General features: G+C 45.8%; 1 protein-coding gene across 2 annotated transcripts; it reads right to left on the reverse strand.

The window, feature by feature from the left end:
- Positions 1–853: 853 nt before the first annotated feature.
- On the reverse strand, positions 854–12,624 carry UPK1B (uroplakin 1B). 2 transcript variants are annotated; one of them, XM_005523903.3, is made up of 9 exons: positions 12,568–12,621; positions 8,348–8,403; positions 7,343–7,430; positions 6,622–6,822; positions 5,060–5,134; positions 4,218–4,328; positions 3,745–3,924; positions 2,870–2,953; positions 854–2,241 (listed from the first exon to the last, which is right to left on the reverse strand). In XM_005523903.3, exons 3-9 carry the CDS (start codon positions 7,409–7,411, stop codon positions 2,191–2,193), a joined length of 771 nt encoding a protein of 256 aa, XP_005523960.2. In that variant the 5' UTR covers positions 7,412–7,430; positions 8,348–8,403; positions 12,568–12,621; the 3' UTR covers positions 854–2,190. The 2 variants fall into 2 exon arrangements, with proteins under 2 accessions (XP_005523960.2, XP_087908355.1); XM_088052229.1 differs by lacking the exon at positions 8,348–8,403 and having other exon boundaries at positions 12,568–12,624.
- Between the last annotated feature and the right edge of the window lie 8,703 nt (positions 12,625–21,327).

The following is a 21,327-nucleotide window of genomic DNA, read 5'->3' on the forward strand; positions in this document are numbered from 1 at the left end:
GAGAAGGAAAATAATACTTGATCTTACCTGACTCTGTGGTCCTACAGTTTTCTCCAGGCAGAATGTCCAGTGACATCCATGTTCAGAAGGCTTTACTGGCCTCTAGGAAGTCTCACAGCCAGTTGTTTCACCCATTTGCAGGGCTGCTTGAGTTTCAGAAAAAACTCAAGCAAGAGGTCCTTATGCATGAGGGCAGCTATCCACGACCAAGAGTTACTGGAGGCGTTTGGCCGAGCAAGGACAGAGCACCTGTGCCTGCCATGTCCTTCCTGCCCCATTTCTCTCCTCTCTGGACTTCGCAGTTTCTGGCAAGTAGCAGAGAGCCCAGTCTTTGCCATTGCCCCCAAACTTTGGCAGATGCTGATTCTCTTTAGATTTCTTTACTTTTAGGTATTACTGTTGCTTTCAGCAGCATAAACATAAAAACACCCAGCCCTACCACCAAACCTCATGCTCACCCCCTTGAAAACCAGACTCTAAGCACTGACATACATGGTCTGCTTGGTCAATCCATGACTCAAGTCTCACAACAAAAGTGCTGAAGATTAATTTTCTTATGGAACTTTTCAGAGTCCAGGGTCTCCAAGCCAGTCACCACACCACTGAGCCAGGGGAGTGGCTGATCCGTGAGGATTATCTGTTCTGAAAGCAGTCATACAGAGAACGCCTTCAGTGTTGCAGGGACCCATTTCTTCCTCAAGTTCTTCACCCTTGTATCTACCTCCTCCTATCCCCCAGCACTCTGGCAAGGAACTATTTGCCTGCTGAGTTTCTGTAGCACACTGCATCTTGGTGCTTTAGTGTCTCTGTTACAGATGTTAAAGCCTGTCATTGTCCTGCCCCACATGTCCCAGACACACCTTTACTATTTACCCTTCCCAAAGACATGATCTTGAACACAAGAAAAAATTCACTTCCACTTCTTTTTAATTAGTATTTTGGTGAATATACAAAAACAAAGAATCAAGGCAAATGGCATCAGGATCTGAACCAGTACATCTTTGGAAGAGGCTTCACCTTAAAACACTCTACAGAGGAGCACATTTATCACAATAGATTTAACTGCTGAAGCATTCACTAGGAAAGGCACCAGCTCAGTCTGGTCCAAAGTAAACAGCCTTTATTGAACTGAGTGAGAACTGCGAGCACTGATGCAAGGACTGGGATTGATTCAGTTAGCTCCTTGCTTGCATTTTTTTCACATGAGCTACTACCTGTCATTATTTGCCTTTTGTCCTACCTGATCCAGGGATGTGGAAGAGGAATTACACATAGGGTGTGACCATTTGCACACAGGTAGCTGAAGCAAGAAGCAAAATAAACTAAGAGCATGGGACAGCCACATTTGTAAAGGCAACTACAACACAGAACCCCTTGTATCCTGCATAAATTCTAGCCCGTAGATGTATGAAATCTTGTGCGAAGTACATATCATCTTTTTTGAAGGAGTTGCTTGTTAGCAAGTGGAACTTTTCCTGGACTGACACTTATGAAGGTAGGAGCACATGAAGTAGTTTCATCAGTGACAGGAGGTAGGCTTGCATATAGGCAACATTTTGCTGAGGAGTGAGCTAGCCTTTTATTGGGCTTGACTAGCAACAGATTTTTTTATCTGTGACATGTTTTTATTGCTGACACACTTAAATGCTCAGAGAATCTGCCTTATTCTAAGGCAAGGGTGACAGAGACCAGCAAGAGAAGCTGAACAGTAAAACATAATAGAGAGGTCTGCAGTCTTCTCCCTTGCAGCATCTGTCCTTATTGATCACAGGAGGTTACAGTTTTATTCGCATAGCCTTTGCTGGAGCATTATAATTTAAATTAAAACTAATTTAAAAAGATATTTTTCTGGAGGATGTATACAGACATTTTCTTTTCTGATGTCGTCAGAGAACAAATCAGATCCCTTTTTTACTCATCTTATGTTCCAGGATTTCTTCCACAGTGAAAGAAGGATTGTGACTCAGCCAAGAGGCATTAAAGCTGCAGAACAAGGGGCAAAGCAGAGACAAGAAGATTCTTTCCTGCAGTCATCAGTTCTTTGCGTCAAGTTTTTGGAGGGGAAAAAGTATATGTGGGAGAGGTAGTGGGAAAACTTCAAATCCCCCTTAGTCTGAGGAGAATGGAGCGGGAGACAAACAAATGCAGTTTCACATGGCTCTTCAGGACAGCACTGGGGACACCAGGCCTTCAATATTCAATTCCACTCCAGTAGAACATGGTGCCAAGGAGGACGCAGAACTGAAATGATAACACTATTAAGTTTCTCTGCCCCCTATTTCCTGCTCTCCACCTCTCCTACAGCCCCATTTAGTCCTACTGGTAGGAGAGAGCAACAGAAATTATTGAAAAGCAAAGCCCGTTCAGGCAGACAAAGCTTAAAGGTTTTTATCTGCCTAGAAACTACACAGTAAAGAAAGAAGATATGTGCAGCTATAACTATTTGACTGTATCACTCATCTCACTGGGGATTATCTGTCATGATGCCACTGAGCCCTGAATACTGAATAAACTCATACAAAATCTTTGAACTACAAACTGAATTATCTATCATGATGATCCAATACCCTCCATAAAGAAGCATCTGAAAGCTGTGTTTGCTGTGCACTATTGCTGAGATGGCAGCAGGTCGCAGCAGGCCATGGCAGGCTGGAAGGCCATCTAGTTCCCCACCTCTGGAAGCCACAATGGAGGGGAACTTGTAAATGTAGCCCTAAGAGGAGCAGGCTACAAGCAGATTTGTGATGAATGAATGATGATAATCTATGGACATTTTAAATGCGTCAGCCCTGTCATCCCCCTCCACCCAACTGGGTGTGGAATAGCAAGAAAAGAGAAGAGGAAATAAAGGCAAATATTAAGTACTTACAGTCCAGCAGAGGATGGCAAAGCCAAACCAGGCAACACCCCAGGCATGTGTGCTCACTGGCCCAGAGATAGCGTCGTAACAGCCCTGAAAGACAACCAGGAATGACTCAAAACCAGCACTAAGCCTGTACTGCAAGGTGACAAACTTATCCATCCCTGTGAGAGACTGAGGTGGCATGCTCCTCTCCTACTGCAATTTGGGTAGTTCAGAAGCTCTCAAAAAACCAAGCCAGAGCTACACTGCTTATTGACATCTGGCAGATAACCTACCTGTTTCTGGCTCCAAATACAAAGTTGACCCATTTCAAACACTTCAAGGACAACTTGCTGTGCCATCCGCATGCCAAGTACACTTAGATAACACAGTTGACACAGAACTGACCTCCAGAATCAAGAAGCTGCAAGCAAATTTGGAAGCTTGAATGACTTCTAGAAATGCAAGCTAGTGCAGAAACTGATGCTCATGACCCAGCAACCTAGTGTACAGGACATGCTGGTCTACTGAAAAGTTCTTCCTTGAGGAGAAGAACTGCTGATTTGCTCACTCATGTTGTATACACTCATCTTTGGGCTAAGTTTGATTTAGCTACACCACCTACATGTTGGAGATGTCACTTCTTACCATTGGCTTGGGAGATTTCTCTCTCCACCGGAAAAGTCTTTTTCCTAAAAAAAAAATCTTGTCCTTTCTTGACAGCCTGTCTGTACACTTCAGCAACATGGCCAGGACTCTACCAGTATTCCTTCTCCTCCAGAAAGCTTTTGGACACTGCGGCTTACAGTTGAAGAAGAAAGGCTATTTATGGTTTATTTTTCTTCCAGCAGGGCACTTTTGACTGACATATGCTAACTTGGAAAAAGCAGAGATGATCTTACATTGCTGTTATAGTAGCCAGGCACTCCAAGTTTGCAGCCATCAAGGTTAACGGGAAGCCCTTTTGCATCCAGGACACAGCACTTCCGTGGCCAGGGGTAGTCAGCGTCGCTGTGCGTGAGGCGGAAGGCAGACGTGTACTCCTGCCAGTCGGAGGGGCCCAGCACCCCACAGCAATGGTTCTGCAGGGACAGAGAAGGGAAAGGGTCTCTTTCTCTCTGTGGGCCCAGGTCACAGCCCTGCACATGTCACGACACTGGTTAGGCACTAATCACAGATTTATGGGAGAGATTTTTGAAGTGCCCGAATTTGACAGTCTGCCGTCTGATAAACGAGCTAAAGGGGGAGTGTGTCAGAACTTTCTTTAAGGTTCAAGGCAGATGCCATCTTCTTTATTACCCAGCTGACCCAAGGAGGACTTGAAATTCCAGGCTTGCAGAGCATTTAGTAATTAGTGACTTTTCAGTGTTACTACCTGAAGCATGAGTTCATCCCATGTCTTTGTGACCTCATTGTCACTGTTATTGGCTGGCTCTGACTTCTGATATCTCTCCAACATTTGTTTCAGGAAGAACCCTGGAGCGAGCTACAGAAAAAAAAACCAAAACAAAACAACAGAGAAAAAGGCAGAAACTATATAAATAAGTGGCCATGTAAAGCAAATACAGGGTTATTTGGGGAGGGTTTATTTTCTTGTTTCAGTGTCCTGCTGGAGAACAGGAATGTTGCTTCTCCTCTGGTTTTAGACACAAGAATAAAGAGCAGGATTTGAGGAGCAGGAACAACAAAGATGAAGATCTCAAGCATGCACTACTATATGTAGATCACAGGAGCTGTGCAGAAGCTATGGATTGCATTTGGTATGTTGGAACTAAAGCACCACAAATAATTTCCCTCCCCACAGTATCTCCAATAATCCATGTAATCTTTCCCTCGCCAGTAACACTGCCTGGGGCAATGCTGAAGATTTGTCTTCTCTGTGTATGATAGATTAATCAGTCTGTAGCTGAAGGACTAAACACTTGTATTGATGATTCAACTAGCCCACACTATTATTTCCTTAACTACAACGTTGTAAACATTTTAAAATGTAAAAAACAACAAAACTATGTTAGAAAGAACAAAATTACTTCTTTGACTAGAATAACAGTGTTGGAGTTTTTCCTTGTGGAGGTGTCTTCTGCTGTCTTCTCAGCAGTAGTCCTGTGAGTTTAGACTGTATTATCACATTTACTATGCTGAACAGGATAACTGTATGCCCTAGAATTTGTGAATCCCAGTGCAGTTAGAAGAATACATGAGGATAGAAATGCTTACAGAGTCTTGGTGAGTTGCTGCTGTGATGCAAGAAGCCATTTCAAATGCAAAAGTGATCAGCATCAAAATGATGTACTGTGGGAGAAAGAGAGCAGAATTAGTTCTTGGAGAAACAGTTCTGCATTTTTTTCAAGATTAAGCCAGAAACTCTGCTTGATGCAAAGGTGGACAGGTTATTGTATTCCCTCTTATACAGCCTGACTGTTCTCATAGCCCTTCCCTGTGCATGTTTCAATTTGCAATCTGCTTTCTTGAAGGTGAATGACTGGAATTGTTCTCCATCTCACGGAAAAGATTTCATCAGAACCTCAGGGCATTAGGACTACCCTGCCTCCATGGAAAATACTTTGTCCTTTTCTTTGTTGCGTCTCATTGGCAACCTATGTTTGTGTTATATGTGCTCCTTTCACTTCCACTTACCAGCTATAAGCTTTTCAGCAGGAAGCTGTTCACTTCTAGCAGCAGAGATTGTACTTTGGGGAAGCAGAAGGTGCAGCTTAGGCTGTCATTCAGATCCCCCTGAATTTTCATCATCAAATTTCCTGAACACTCCTACATTGTGAGCAAAGATCCTTACGAAAACAGATTCCAAGGGTCACCTCTCATAGTCTTTTTCACGCTTTCTTTTCCCTTGCCAGCATAATCCCTTTGACACTTTCCATATTCCCTTTGGAGTTCTCATGCATCTGTTTCTCCTCCCACATTTTATAATGTTCTCTGATTTAAGGCATTTTTTTCCTACTTACCCCAGTAAGTAGGAAAATTAATGTATCCTAAACCAGAGCCTTGGGTTTCAGCCAAGACATCAAAATTGGAGTTAAGGGAATTCTATTTCCTCAGTTGTTTGCTGACATATTCCCTGGCCCAAGAGTTCAGATCTCTGAGTGCCTTTTGTCTAAAACAGACACCCACAGTAATCCACAAGAGAGCTCATTTCAGAGTTTTCATCTCTACCCTTCCTTAATGCAAGCACCAATTAAGTTTTGCCACTGCCAAACTAAAGGACTAAGTAAGATGTTGTACAGAGATTTGTCCACATCTTAACATTGTCCTTGGCTTATCCAAAGCTCTGTCCCCACCCCTGTAATTTCTGCCTGCCTGATGATGTCTTATGTTCTTGATTGCACCCACATTTGCTATCCTGACACTTACTAATGCCTTGTACAGAAGTCATTACTTACCAGCTCCTAAACTGAATAGTGTATGACAGCTGAAAAGCAGTAAGGGGTGGGGAGAAACAAGGATCTAAAACACATCCAGTTATATGTGATTGCACAAGAGCTCCTGCACTGCTTCAGGGCAAAGCCAGGGTCAAACCAGTCAAATCTTCACTGTGGCTATCTCCATATATTCCCTCAGTCTGGTTCAGGAGCTTCTCCTGCATGGGTTATCACAGGAGTCGCCTTCTGGGACAACGCAGCCATGATCAAGAAGAACCTTTGGCTCCTTATCAGTATAAAAGCTCTCTTTGCTCATTGGTTGATTCCCAAGGTGACCAGGGACACCAAGGCAGCATTTGCTCAGTTTGGCAGCAGTAGGAAGGCAAATTTTGCTACACTTACCACCAGCAGCAAGGTCCTGCTGGCCTTAATGACTCCAATGATACCAAGGATAGACAGGGCAAAGAGTGCAAGGCCAACAAAGATGCCAATCCATGCAGCAGCATAGATGTCACTGCTTTCTGTGGCTTTCACCAGAGGGTTGAGACCATTGGGGCTAGACACAAAGTAGATACACTCTGCTGTCAGGGCAATGCCGCACATCTGGGAAGCACAAGAAACACATTAGATCAAGGATCCCCAAAGAAATAAGACAGAAGACAGAAACAAGTATAAACTGCTTTACTCTCATTCAATTTCCTGTCAAGTGGGAGCTACTCAACTCCTCCTCTGCCCAGCTCTACAATCTCTTGCATTGAGACTTCACAGAAGAATTGCAGGCAAATCTTACCCAGCCTTGATCTGAGAGGTCAGGCCTAGGACTTGAGGATGTTAACAAAGAATGAACAGAACCATTCCATCACTATGGAGGGAAGTGGCTGGGAGGATGTTGGTCTGCTCCTGTTGACAGACCTAAGGCTTTGCCTATAGCACCCATCTCAGTATGGTGGATCTGCCCCTGCTGTCCCTTTCCCACCCAGCTGATCATCTGGGACAGCTCTCCTTGTCCTCTTCTTTCACACTATTTATGTGCAGACTTCACATGTGAAGAGGGAGAACTGCTGTTTTAAGAAGTGTCATACTGGAAAGAAGCCTCCACCCATACTTGTTCCACTTCACTTACCCCAATAACCACATTCCCAAAGACTAACAGACCCTGCAGGATGTGTACACAATCATCACTTTTTGCCATCTTTAATTCTTCATGCAACCTAGAAAAAACAAATACAGTTTTCAATTAAATCACCGGTACAATATGCTTCACTCAGAAACACAAATTATTCATGAGAAGGACAGACAGAACTTGACAGCCTGTTTGTACACTTCCCATCTCTTATAGTAGTTTCAGAGGAGACCTCCCTAGGTGTTAAACTCCCTGATACTTGAGCTACAGAAGAGTGGGACCACTTTGGGGGCAGCTGGTGTCTTCAGCTCCCTTTTAGGTAGGATTTTCATCATGACAGCAGCACTCACAACAGCCTCAGCTCATGGGGTGTCATTTCTACCTGGCCAGAAACACCAGCTCTCCTGACCCCTATTCCAAAGGAGCCAGCGTTACTCCAGGGCAAGCTGCCCTGGGACATTTTGACCAGCACCATCAGGACTGAACTGGTAACCATGGTGCTCTGGCTGTATCCCACACACACCTACAGCACAGGGCTTTGCTGAGGAGCCCCATCTCCCACCCATGCTGGGAATGGGAGCTGAATCCCCCAAGTCAGGTGGTAGGGAGAAAGGGAAGGAGGGAGGGGGCAGCTCAGGTTGCAACCAGCTCATGGGAGCCAGGCCAAGTAGCATTCCTACCGAATTCCTGAGAGTGCTATAACCTGCAGTCTAGAGTAAGGTGTCCTGCATCAAACTCATCCCCTTCCAGAGAGAGCATCATAAAGGCATCAAAGGTGTGAGACCTCTTGGAGAAAGCATCTCAGACACCAGAACCCACCAAGTTTTTCTTTCAAAGGGAAGGAACAGGTGTGCATGGAGAGGGTAAGGGGAAAATACCCCAACCCTGAGACAACTGCATTTACCAGGTGTTTAAGAAAATACAAAGCAGGAAAGAAAGGCTGCAGTGAGCCCAGCTTGAGCAGACAACAGGAAAAACTGTTTGAATGTCCTTCTGCCAGAGTACCTGCACTTGTGCCTCTCTTTTGCTGGGGCTACTGATTTCACGATCCCTCAAAGAATCTGTTGGGAAAGATGAGCAGACAAAGCTGTCAATGAAGGGGAGCTTTCTGAGGAACAGAGCACTGTGAGACCTTTCTAACAGTGGCACCTCCTGCCTTCTCAGCAGCTGCCCTTTTTGGGGTATGCAAGACTTCCCACAGTGAGAAATGAACCAGACACTTTCTACCACTCTTTCTGCAGTGGTTTGAGGGTTAGGCTTGCAGACATCTCCAGTGCTGTCACCATTACATCAGCAGAGCACCTAAGTATTTTTGTATGATAACATGTGTAGGAATTTTTTAATAATATGTGGCCATTATTTTTAAGTTGAGAAGACATTTTTAGTCCCAGCCAGGTGTTTGGAGGCCAGACCCAGTATACATGAAACTGTATGGCTCTGTATTTGAAAATGGCAGGCTTATGAGTTCAACCTGGATCTCTGTCCCTGCCAGACTTCCTGACCAGCCAAGGGTTGTCTTGCAGGTCAAATCTGAGTCTGAGCAAAATTCAGCCATGTGTTCAATAATACAACACTGCAGAATCTGCCAAACCTAGGATGAATCTTGGTCCTCCACTCACCTGAAAGCTGGAGCGACCACTGCCTGGCTCATGGACCTATGTGCTACAAACTCCAGAGATTTTAAAAAACCCTTTAGTTATTGCCCTCTAAGGGGCATCACAAGCCAGGCAGCAGTCCAAAATGCAAGGAACTCTTTCCTGCTTGAACACAGACACTTGAACTCTGACTGCTACATGGAAAAGTGGGTCTGCTCCAGTTGCAGTGCATAAAGCAAGGTTGAGTGTGTAACCCTGTTCAGTGTAACAACAGCGCTCACATCTTGTACGTGGGCTGTCCACCCAGCCCAAGCTCTTGCCTCTCCACAAGCTGGCTTTCTTCTCCTCCTTGGTAGGCAGAACCTGACTCACTCCTGTCTCCCCTTGGGCAGGAAGAAAGCAAGCCCCTTCTCTTGGGGTGAGCCCACCTCCAGTGGGCTACTGTGGTTGTGAGGAAAGCTGGACAAAGTCACAACCATATGTATCAGCTAGAAAAGGGCAAGTTTCCAGACAACCTAAGGTTCTCCAGTACCTTAACTATGTTCAGTGGAATTGCAGTGCAGGGGGGAGCAGAGAGACCAGGAAGGGGAAAAGGGAAGGAAAAAAGGATTTACTCTAGACCTAAAAACCCCCATTGTTCCCATATTTCTATGAATTATCCCTCTGCCTCCAAGCAATTGGTGTCAAAATAATTCATTTTTTGGTGCCCACTTTATTAACCTGTGCCACATGGGTCAACTCCTCGTCTGACCTCTTCTCCCTTGCAGATGGTCCAGTATCACCATCAATGATGTGAGACCAGGCAGGTGCTCCAAGGCCATGGCAGCAGCTGGGCAGCTGGAGAGCCAGTGCTCCAGCATGTCCCAGAGGAGAAGCCGTGGGAGATCGGGAGCTGCTCCTCATGCCTCGGAGGTGAGCTGAGCTTAGCAAGAGCAGATTGCACAGCACTTGGCACAGGTACACGACTACAGAGGCACGAGGCAAACTTGGCTGGTTTGCCCGAGGCAGGCTGTGCACAGATGTGACTCACAGGCACCCCTGGGGGTGACAGTGGTGGGCTGCCCTCCTCACAGCCCCCAGAGACACAGCTGCCAGCAGCCTCTTCCCCCCGACACAAATGCATTTGGAGGTAGAGGAGCCTTCTTCTTGGGCTTGTTAAGAACATTTTTGTGACCCAAATGCAGTTCCCTGGGGCTTTAGGGAAACCCCTGAAGAAACTGGACCTTCCGTTGCAACCATTATCCAAAAGTTCCACAAAAGAAGGCAGCCAGGTCCTGGAATTTCAACCTTGACCTTGTGTTCCTCAGCACATCCTAGAAACCTTGCAGTTTAGGTGTGACCTGTCTAGGTCTGAGGCATTCAGTTATAACTATTACAGACATTGCTCCAAGCTCTAAGCAGCTTTAGAAAGGTGTCTCTTGCTCTCATTGTACCAAAATCCCCTGTGTCCCTCCTGAGGCACATACTTACTCTTCCTGACATTCTGGTCACAACCAGTACAACTGGTTGTAACTTCTCCCCTCTCCTCTGCCCTCACACCCCCAAGACACCCCTTAGACTCATGGTGGTTCAGCTGAGCCTGACAGAGCTCAGGAGAAGTGGTAGCTTTTCCTCCCCCTGGTACCCCACAAGCTGCAGACAATCTATTATTTCCATGCCCTTGAGGCTTTCTTGACCTCCCCTCGCTTCCTTTACTCTCAGTATCTCTAAGATCCTCAGCACAATGGTAGGAGATGAAAAGGACGCTCCTTTCTGCAGAGGCTAGCTTCTGCCCTTGTATTTTAGGTGATAACCTCATGCAGGCTATGAAAGGATGCTTTTCTGGCAATAATTCCTGAATTCAAATGGGATTTGGGGTCTGTTGCGTGCCCTTCACACACATTGCGCTTGTCAATCTTTTGGAGCCTCCACATCCTGTTTCTATAGGCTGGGACAGGATTTCACCTTACAGATGAATTCTCCCTTCTTATCCTAACTCTACTCCATCTGTAGTCTGTAGCCAAAAAAGCCAGTGGATAAGAAATCATTTGGCATTGCCCAACACAGAACGAGGTGGCATTTTGATTGCCTTGTGTTTTGTGCTAGCTGTCAAGCACTGCGGCAAAGGGACGTCCCAAAACATCCCTGTGAGTGTCATTTGCTTCTACACCCTGGTCCTGGAGGTTTCTCAGCATGGTAGTGGGGCTCACAGGGGCCTCACACCACCCCTTGCCACCTCCCTTTTCCTCAGCGTCCCTGCTCAGGGCGTTGCATTCTCATGCCCTGGTGCAAGGAGGCAGAGACAAAGGATGCATTTGTTTTGTGACTCACGGGCTCTGCCCACCTTGGCTGAAGGGCTCTGCACCACTTGAGCGCAGCTGAGCAAACCCGGCCGCTCAGCAGCAGGATCCTGGTCCTGCCTGTGCAGCCCTGGCAGCCTGGGCACCACCCCTCCTGTCCAAGCCCAGCTGGAGAGCATGTCTCTACAGGCAGGAGCAGGATGCCTGGGCTAGCCCTGGGGTGCTGATGGAGGGAAGTCATCCAGGCGGAACCGCTGCCGGAGGTGCTGTGCCAAGGCCAGTGCTGGTGCCATGGGAAGTCTGCGAGCCACAGACCTGCCCACACCCACACCTCCTGTGGACCCCGATGCATCAAGCAATGAACTTACTTTTGGGGTTTTTTAAGATTGGTTATAATGGAAAATTTAGCCCCTGAGGGGCTTAAAAAGAAGGTATTTTCCAAGTGCTTGAGACACCTTGAGAATTACACAGTTTTTAAGAGGATGTAATTTAATATGTTAATGATGAATCGCTTGAACTCCACTGTTAGAAGCCAAATGTTTTACAAATGTCAGTTCATCAATTGTTTACTTATTTTAAAGCAAACACCTCCAGTGGACACAAACCCATGCACTCCTCCTGCCTTGCTGGACTTTCCCCAGTGCTCCACCTCCCCTGAAATGCAGCCACCTCTGACAAAAAACTGCTTGTATGCTAGGAGTCAGCCACACTCAGAAATGGAAGAGGCAGACAGTTATTTTGTGCTGTCAGGGGAGAAAAATAAAGCAAAAACATAGCTCAGCATCAAGCAGGGGTCACAGACTAATTAAGTTTCCTTTCGAAGAGATTGCTATGAAATGAAGCCTGTGTGAACAGTGGTGTGGCTGGTAAATCATCATCAAGCATAATTATCTTGGAAGTAGAGCTGGGAGATAGGCTTTTCCTCTCTCCTTTATTAGTTCAACACAGCCAAAATAAGAGGCGTTTTTTTAACTTTCCTATTTTCACAAGTGAGGGGGAACTACAAGATTCATCTTCTCCTACCACAATTTTTCCTTTTTATTTTTTTAAACATCAGATTTACAGCAGATTTAATTTTTCCATTCCCTCCTCCCCAGTCTTTAGGAGAAAAAATACGAAACAAATTAAAAGAGCCATAGAGAAGACACAGCCTGAGGTTAGAAAAATGAAATACTTAATAATTTCCTGTAGTTAACCTTATCCAGGTACCAGACTCCCACATACCAAACACAGTCCAGGGACTAAAATAAAAAAAAAACATTAAACATAAGAGCTGTCTTTTCTGCTAATAGACACTTATGGCTCACATGCCTCTTTAAGAAGAAGACCATGACCAAAGCAAGGCACTCACCACTCTCTTCTCGTGATACTTCCCAGCAGAAATCCCAACCCACCTGCAAAGCCGAAAAAGCCCCTTTCTCCCACCTCCACTGCTCTTTAAAGAGCCCAGGTTGCTTGAGGAACGTGCTGTGTGATTGGTGGGGTGCCCATCACATGAGGAAAACTTTTTTTTCTAGCCAAACCAGTTCCCCAGTCCTCCTGGGACGGGAGGGTGTCTCTGTGACTCTTAGATCATATCGGAATGCCGTTGTGCCGAAAACACAAAGCTTTAAAGAATTTCTATTATTATACTTTCAAAAGGGTGGATGAGTGAGTCACTCATACGAGGTACTTGAACTTTAAAGAGGATGGGCAAGTTGGAAGGACGTAAATATACAAGGATTGCTAGATCACTGTTTGAACTGAAGTATAAGAAGAATGTACTGAATAAGAAAAGAAAGTAAATTAATTTTAATGTTTTAATTTCATTATGTAGCACGGGAAAGATCCAGTGGTTTGGGTTGGATCCATTTTCGTTTTATTCAGCTTGGGATTTTTTTTGGAAACAGAAGTGTAAGTGTTGGCTACCCTGTAGGACACTGTGGATGACATGAGAAGTGGGGAGAATATTCCATTTCCTTGGGCACTCTGGATTTTTCACACAGTCAGTCCTATTAAGACAGAGCAAAGTCAAGCACAGATATACATATATTCATTGGCCTGTGATGAACTGAGGACAGCTAAGGCTGAGGAACACAACAGAAAAGGAATGTCTCTCACCTTCCTTTCCCTCCCTCATTCCAGCACAAGTTTGCCAAAAGTCATGAATGAACACGTCTCTGGCAAAAGCACAGGTGGTTGTACTTGTCATTCTTCATCTGCTGATGCAAAAACCAGACAAATAAATAACGGGCTTGGAAGGGTAATGGGAGTTCCATGATGTTAGAGCCCTTCACAAGTCAAAAACAAACACGAAAACAACGTGTATATGTCCTACTGGTGGCCATCCTGGCAAATATTTTGTATTAAATTAGTGAGCAATAGTTCCAAAATCCTATGGATCTCTTGGTACTTGTAGACAACTGAAGAGAGATCCTGCTCTCCTGTGAGATCTGTGTGAGATTTAACCCTGAAGAAAGGTCAGTACTTTCGGCATTTCTAGTTCCATGAGGTATCACAGCCATAAACAAAAGAAGATCCAGCCGCTGCAGCCAGCCTGATCTAGTAGAAAGGGACAAGAAAGTAGTCCTTTGGGTCCTCAAGAATACAGATGCAAATTTGTCTAGACTTAAATGGCTCCTTGCCCACTAACTGTGCTCCCTATAACCTGTGAAGCCTATTTTGGTGCAGTTGCCATCCCATACTTTGGCAATGCTGGTGGGACTAGGTGTTTCACACCAGCTGGTGTCCTGGGCTTTAGGAAGGCAGGCTCCCATCATTGCTGTTGGACATTCAGAGCAGCTGGCAGGGGAAAAAGCAGTGCAGCTATATCCTGAGCATTGCAGCCAGCCTGATCTTGGGGCTGTGATTAGATAAAAGCCTGCTCTGGTAAAACACCCCATCACATCTCAGCTGGGAAGAGAAAAGAGGCTGTGACTGTGGAAATACTGTCTTGGGAAAACAAGACAGGGAAAGAGAGGAAAGGGAAGGGGAAGCTGGCAGTGAAGTTCACAGTCTTGCCAATCACCAGCACTAAAAGTGGCTGCTGGGAGAGAATCTTGGTGCAGCTGAACTCTTGCAGCTCTGTAGCCCTGTCCAGGGCACTGCAGAAAGCTGTTGGAGTGAATCCTTGTTTGGGCTGGAAGAGTGGGTTAGGCTGCTCTTGGGTGATGGTCACCCTTCAGCTGCCATCACCATTTGGCTCTCACAGTTTGTTAATCTGATTTAGAATCTGGGTAAGAATATTTTTTATGGAGAGAAATTTGATATAGGAAAGGAGAGGCTTGGGATGGGGTTTTTGTTTATTTCTTTGCGCTTCCTTTGGTGTGTGCCAGCAAGGTCAGACTATGAGTTTACATGAATGCTTTTGCAGAACAGAGGGTCAGACAGAGACCTTGTCAGGGGAGGGAGCACAATGGGGCTGTGCTGGGAAGCCCCTGTTCCCACAGGGACACCTCCAGTGGGGTGCCTGCAGCTCTTTTAACCTCCCCTGTAGGACTGTGTCTGTGCTGACCTACCTCAGATGGACCAACACTTCTATACAGCCAGAGCCATACCTTTGTTCAAGCTCTTGCACTTGTGAAAGCTCCAGCCTCCTAAGTGTGCACACCCCACCCAGAGCCATAGGTGTGTATGTGCACAGGTACAAACCTATACACGTGTGTGCTTTGTGTATCCAGCCACAGGTCCAAGTAAGTGCACACCTCTGCTGCGAGTAAGTTAAAGGCAAAGTGGGACTTGGTAGTGAAGACATGCTGCCATTTGGGGTTTCACCTGCCAGGGCAGTCAGATGCTGAGGCCACAGGCTGGCCTGTTTTCAGATGGAGGCGGAAAATGCAATTTCTCAGGAGATCTAACACTTGGTTATTCCAACGTGCTCAGTGGGTGACAGGGCAAAGTTAGAACATGCCTGTCACAAAGTATGCTGAGTTTATTGAAAATTGTCATGGAAGGCATGCTGGAGGATGCCCAAAATTGCTGAAAAGGGCTGATTAGATGTTGTGGTTAGTTCCAGGGTGTTGGTTCTACTCTTTACTTTAAAGAATACTTTCCCACCTTTCTGAATCCTTCGAATTTCTTCTCTTCATAGCATGGAAATAATGATTTAAGGCTGAGATAATATGAGAGGGAGGAATTAGGGAGGGAATGAGCACACAGAGAGGAAAAGGAGCTTGTGGTCAAAGTAGCAGACTCCCAGGAGTCATCTATGTGACCTCCTCATGTCAGTGTCACTGCTGTCCGTGAGCAGGAGGCTCCTGACTGCATTTGCAGTGTTGCATGGTAAGATCAAAGCTCACAGTTCAGGGACTGGGTTTAGGAAATCCCTCGTCCCTACCAGTGTGGCTTCAGTGTTGGCCAAGCCTGTGTTCCCACACACAGGTTCAGCTTGACACACTCTGTCTGTTTGTCCCAGGGAGGGGCCTTTTTAAATTATTGTCCCACCAGTATATGGTGGCAAGTTCAAGGCAGCACTACTGGGAGTAAAGCCAAGCATCCCTGTTGCAGCATGCTTCAGAGGGGCTGCCCATGAGTGGAGGGGCTGCCACCTTTCCTGGTAGAGCCCCGACCTCACCAGCTAGGTCAGCTTTCACAAGTGCAAGAGCTTGAACAAAGGTATGGCTCTGGCTGTATAGAAGTGTTGGTCCATCTGAAGTAGGTCAGCAACTTGAGGGCACAGTTCCCGGTGGACCCAGCCCCAATTCCTGCCAATACCCAATACCCAGCTTTGCTCCTGCATTCCTGGGAGGGCTGCAAACAGCTGCTTCCCAGTCCGCAGTTTGACCTTCCTTCCCTGGACCAGATTTGGGTTTGAGGCTCGTGTCTGCCACCCAGGCCCTCCACGTGCCATGGCTGGGAGCCAGCTCCTCCCTGGAGTAGAAGGGAATTCCTAATGGCTGCCTCCTCTCCCATCTCAGTGCATCTGCACAGGGGGTGAGGATGCAGGCGGTGGGGGACAGATGTCCACTGCTCCTCTTGGGTTTGCAGCTGGCCTGGCCTCCTGCCAGCCTTGCCTCCCACCTCCCCAGTTGAGTCGTGTCTTTTGCTGCAGCTGCCTCCCACTTTTGGCAACATTTCTGCCCTTTTTTGCCACTTCTATACCTCACAGCCTTAAGAGAGAGGAATAACTGTGGGGTGCAGAGAATAAATAAGTGAACACCACCTAGTGAGATCAGGGGAGAGCAACTCTGTCTCTGAAATTGTTTACCAAACAGTGCTGAGTGTGGGGAGACAAATGGCATACCATGAGCAGCAACCATGGGCTAATTATAGTGGGTTAGGATAAACCACTGGCCACTGGGCTGGCCACCCCAGCTAAACCTGAAAACATATAGGCTGAAAAGCAGAACTGTATATATATATTTAGTATGATGTGGAATGCAGTCAGTAACATCTGTCTGAAACCTCAGCTACCTTGGCAAAGAGCATTACAGGGAACACAGATACAAGCACCTTTGTGATGCTGGTAATCCTGGGGTTTTGCATTTAGCAGTGAATATGGCATTGCACCCTTCATTCCTAAGAAGAGTGCTTATAGGGCACACTCTCAAGGACTGGGTTTTTTTAATATTTTAGGTTAAGACAGGGATGTACCTTACCTTTCCAATTTTGTAGGGTAGCTTTATTAGTGAGCTTATTACCATGTCTGTATTTTGGTGTCATTAAAACTTGACATTTTGGGTGGTTGCATAAAGCCCAAGCTACTGGAATCATGAGATTGCACGAGAATCTGCACTTTTAGCCTTTCAGAACAGCAGGTTTATCATGATATGTGAGCAAGCAGAACGGACAAACAACTTGGAGAAAGCTGCTCTGTCTGGTAAAGAACTGAGGTTGGGCAGGGAACTGCTTCCCCAGTAAGTTATGAGCTAGTGCTTATAGTGTTATTTGCACATGTGGGTAAAGGCAGGAACAAATTAAATCTTGGTATTCTGCTGCTAACAATTAGACCAGCGGCTTTTGCTCCCTTCCTCAGTGGTCTCAACCCAAAAGTCTAGAGAAATAGTGGATTCTCATAAAGATTAAACTCTATTGGCTGCTACTACTGTTAATAAAAGAGACCCTTAGGATACCTTCTTGTACTCACTGAGAGAGATTTGGGCTCTAAGGATGTCTCTTACTCGGCTGACTATGAAGGAAATTTACAGGAGAGTCTCAACACATGCCCAAGGACAATTTCTGTAGAGGAAAATCCAGACCAATGCATCTGCATTTTAAGGCTGCTGATCTCACTCAGGTCTTTCAGCAACCCACAGATCACATTTTTGTATACACAAGAACCAGAAGATAAAATAAGCATGGAGGAGCATGGCAGAGCGCAGAGGTCGAGCTCTGCCCTGACTTCCCTTACACCAGCAGGAGTTTCTCCTGGCAGGGAAAGGGAGCTATGCCCAAGAGTGATGCTCCACAGCCAACATCCTTGATGGCATAAAGGGACCAAAAAATGGGACATGGTGTTCTCTTGCATCTCGTCTTCAGATGAGGGCAGGCCAGCTCACTCTGAAGAGGAGCATGGCTGCAGGCAACCATAGAATCACAGAATCATAGAATGATTTGGGTTGGAAGGGACCTTAAAGATCGTATAGTTCTAACCCTCCTGCCCTAGGCAGGGATGCCACTCACTAGACTAAGTTGCTAAGAGCCCCATCCAGCCTGGCCTTGAACACTCTCAGGGATGGGGCATCCACAATTTCTTGTACCCAATCGTATAAAAAGTCCATCTCCCTCCTTTTTATAAGCCCCTTTTAGGTACTGGAAGGCTACAATGAGGTTTCCCCTAAGCCTTCTCTTCTCCACGCTGAACAACCTCACCTCTAGCAGCCTGTCTTCATAGGACAGGAGTTCACAGGGAAGGTTCACAGTAGGATAGAAATCTCATTGTACCTTTGCAAACGATTGCCTGGGATTTGCAGAGATCTTTGGCAGGAGAAAAGACTTTAGAGAAGGCAGAAATTTTCTGCTTGTCATTTAGATAGCTTCTTTAAAAGGCTGTCCAGGGTAGATCTGCTAGACAGTGTCTCTGTATTGCTCTTGGTTATGAAAGCTGGGCTCTGAAAGACTGCATATGTCAGTGTCAATACAGCCATTAGGATGCGGTCCCAGCTCCCAAACGGTCTTGGCACTATGATGGTCCTTTACTGCTGTTGGTTCAGTTGAGTTTCCCCTAACAGACTGGGAACAAGCTGTTCTGTCTGGATCTGGTGACTGCATTGTTCTTGCTGACGGTTAAAAACCACTCCTCCAAAATCCACTCTGTCAGTCATGAGCTGCAACATGCTTCAAAGAAGAGGTCTTATTTAGGAGCCTTTACTGCTTGTTTGCGAGGGGCCAAAGGAATGTGTACACATTGATTCCAGCTTATTACTGAAGGGTGTCTGGGAATACCTCATTCCTCCTAAACCCACTACTTGCCTCCTGTGCATTAGCTGCAGCTGATGCAGGAGGCCACAAAGGGCTGGCAGTGGAGCACTGCCATCTACATATGGTTGCCTGTCAGTACCCAGTTTCCAACACACTTGCTGCAAGCATATGTCTCATTTATCTCAGCATTTCCACCATCCACCTTGCCAGAGGGCTGGAGCACCCAGCAGAAAGAGGGAGGTCAGTAAATTAAAGCTGCATCACAGGAGTCTTGGCAGCGGGAGGAACAGGGAATGGCAGAGGGGTGTTGGCTGGTGCGACACCGCAATGGAAATAAATAGCACCGGCCTTGGGCGAGTTTATATTGCTCCCGGGGTGACAGCCTCTGCCTTGGCAAGGGTGTGGTTGATGTCTCACACCAACTCATTGCTTCAACTGAACTGTAGGCACGGTCCAGAATTCTTCCACTGAAACTCTTTCAAGGTTCCAGTACCTAACTGGAAACTTCTCTGAGAAATCTGTGAGACTCAGACCCTGCCGTGCACCTGGCGTCTGACCCAGTCAAGCCTGTACCGAGCTGTACCTGGGTTTCAGTTTCAGGTGGATGACGGATGAGCTTGTGCTTTAGGCCATCCAGCCCTTTTACACAGATCTTTTCGCCTCTGCTTGTAGCTACTCCATGGCTGGATGTAAACTCATGCCTCTGAATAGCCTTTAGCAAAGGCTCAGCCGGTCTGTGCTGCCCTCTCATGGGCACACATAGGAAAGGTTACGTTTTATTCCGTTTTTTTGGGTTTTTTTTAGTTCAAGATGCTTTTTAACCTGCTACTCCAACACCGTTTTTCTACAGGTGATTTCTGAAAAGTCAGGAAGGCTCAGAACAAATACTAAGAGTTCTATGGAAGCTAACTAGGGAAAATTATTCTATCTGTAGTTGTGCTGGACCCTGCTCAGCTTCTACCTTTCTAAAGGGCTTTGCTCTTCATTTACAAAGATTTAAACATCTCACAGGGCAAAACGTAGGAAGCTGTCGCTAAACTTCTCCCATATGCGCTCCTATCTGCCAAGGCAAACATATATTGGCATCATGGCATCACATGATGTCAAGGAGTCTCTCAAGATAGCTCTGTTACGCTACCAAGGATTCAGACAACAGGGCCAAAAGCTGGGTTCTCCAATGAGCAGTGATTGCTTGAAATACTGGGGGTTTCAGCAAACTGTCAATGCTGTCCTTCGCTGAATCTCCTTGCAAGGAGGCAGGATACTACACTAGACCCAAGGGTATGCCTAAACAATAGACCCAAGGGTATGCCTAAACAATAGATAGAGCTTGATCTGCTCTTCAGAGGGACTGTGGTGTTCACGATATTTATGTAAATTTGAGTCACTGTTAAAAACCTTTGAGTCTCTGACCATTTGCCTGCATGCAATACAGCCTTCCCTCTAATGTCTACTCACCTGTTCAAACTCCAAAAGCTCCTCAAGGTGGGAACTGTTTTTCTTCAAAGGCTGGTGTGATATGTGTTTTTCCCATTAACAAACAACTGCAGTATTACACATGCCTTTATTCACCTGTTTCCTGTGTTATGCTGTAAGTTAAGCTGAAGCACAGGAAGGAGGAAGGACAGAGGTCACCTCTTTTCCTTACAAACTCCCTAAACCTAACATGGATCCTGCCTCCCAGTTAATAATATTTTTTAAGGCTGGACAACATGATTCTAAATAAGGCATTTGCCTTAAAGGCTTGTAAGTTTATAGTGAAGTTTCCAGGGCAAGTGTAAACTGAGGGTTGCACTCCCTTTGCTACAATGCTTCCCTTTTTATTTTGAGAACTGCACTAGATAGCTGTGCACCTTCATAAGTCTGGCTCTGTGCAGCCCTATATTCCTCCACCTCTCACCTCTTTAATGACAACATTACTCTCAAAGTAACAATGTCAAAAAGAAAATTAATCTCATTGTTTCTTTCCTGCTATTATTTCACTGCAGTCTATGAGATAACACCAGAAGTTTTCTGTCCTGGAAGATAGTTCACCCCAGACTCCTGGATGAATAAGGCATGGAGATGTCCTTCCTAGTGCTTGAGAACAATAAGGTCCATGACAAAGAAGGGTGGGCTATTCCCATCTGTGAGAGGAGTTGTATGGGGAATTGAGATGATAGCCTTGAGGGAGAAGAGCCACTCCATTCATTCATACCAAGAATTTCTAAAACAGACCAACTACTGGGGTGTCCACAGTCAGTCTGCAGTGCTGAATTATATATACAGAAATCTCTTGCATCTCCTTTGCCTAAATTCATCTGTTCTGCAGTGACATTCTAGCCCACCACCTTTCTCCAAGAGATGATGAATGACCATTCAATCCATGTCTCTTCAACAACTCAAAATTCTTCTTTTCATTGTTGTATGTCAAACTGTGGCTGTGAGCTTTTGGTGATGCTGCTACATCAGTGTTGTCCATAAGGGCAGTCCCCCAAAAAGGAATGCAGCCATGGATAATAATGCCTGACCTTAAGGAAATGTTTCTTCATTTTCTCCTGCATTTCATTTGGATGAAAGAATGGTCAAGAGAAGCTTTCCCTGGAATACAACCTGGAGGAATGTCAGACAGGGTTTGATCAATTTGTCTCAGTATATTCCCTTTCCAAGGACTTCCACATTCTCCAGTCCTCAGCCGGAGTTCACTTTAGCTAAGCTCTTTGTTGGACTTTACCCAGAGGTTATTTTCCTCAATTTCAGACATGGAAGCAGTTGCTGCTGCCTACTATGAGTT

The sequence above is a fragment of the Pseudopodoces humilis genome, chromosome 2 (assembly GCF_049639895.1).
Source record: "Pseudopodoces humilis isolate 2021_Gansu_Grassland_sample_001 chromosome 2, ASM4963989v1, whole genome shotgun sequence".
NCBI classification, from domain to species: Eukaryota; Metazoa; Chordata; class Aves; order Passeriformes; family Paridae; genus Pseudopodoces; species Pseudopodoces humilis.

Coding starts and splice junctions, on each gene's coding strand:
- UPK1B (XM_088052229.1), bottom strand. CDS start 7,411: ATGGCAAAAAGTGATGATTGTGTACACATCCTGCAGGGTCTGTTAGTC. Junction 5,135..6,621: donor GCAGGACCTTGCTGCTGGTG/GTAAGTGTAGCA, acceptor TTTCTCCCACAG/TACATCATTTTGATGCTGAT. Junction 2,954..3,744: donor CTGGCTACTATAACAGCAAT/GTAAGATCATCT, acceptor GTTGTCTTTCAG/GGCTGTTACGACGCTATCTC.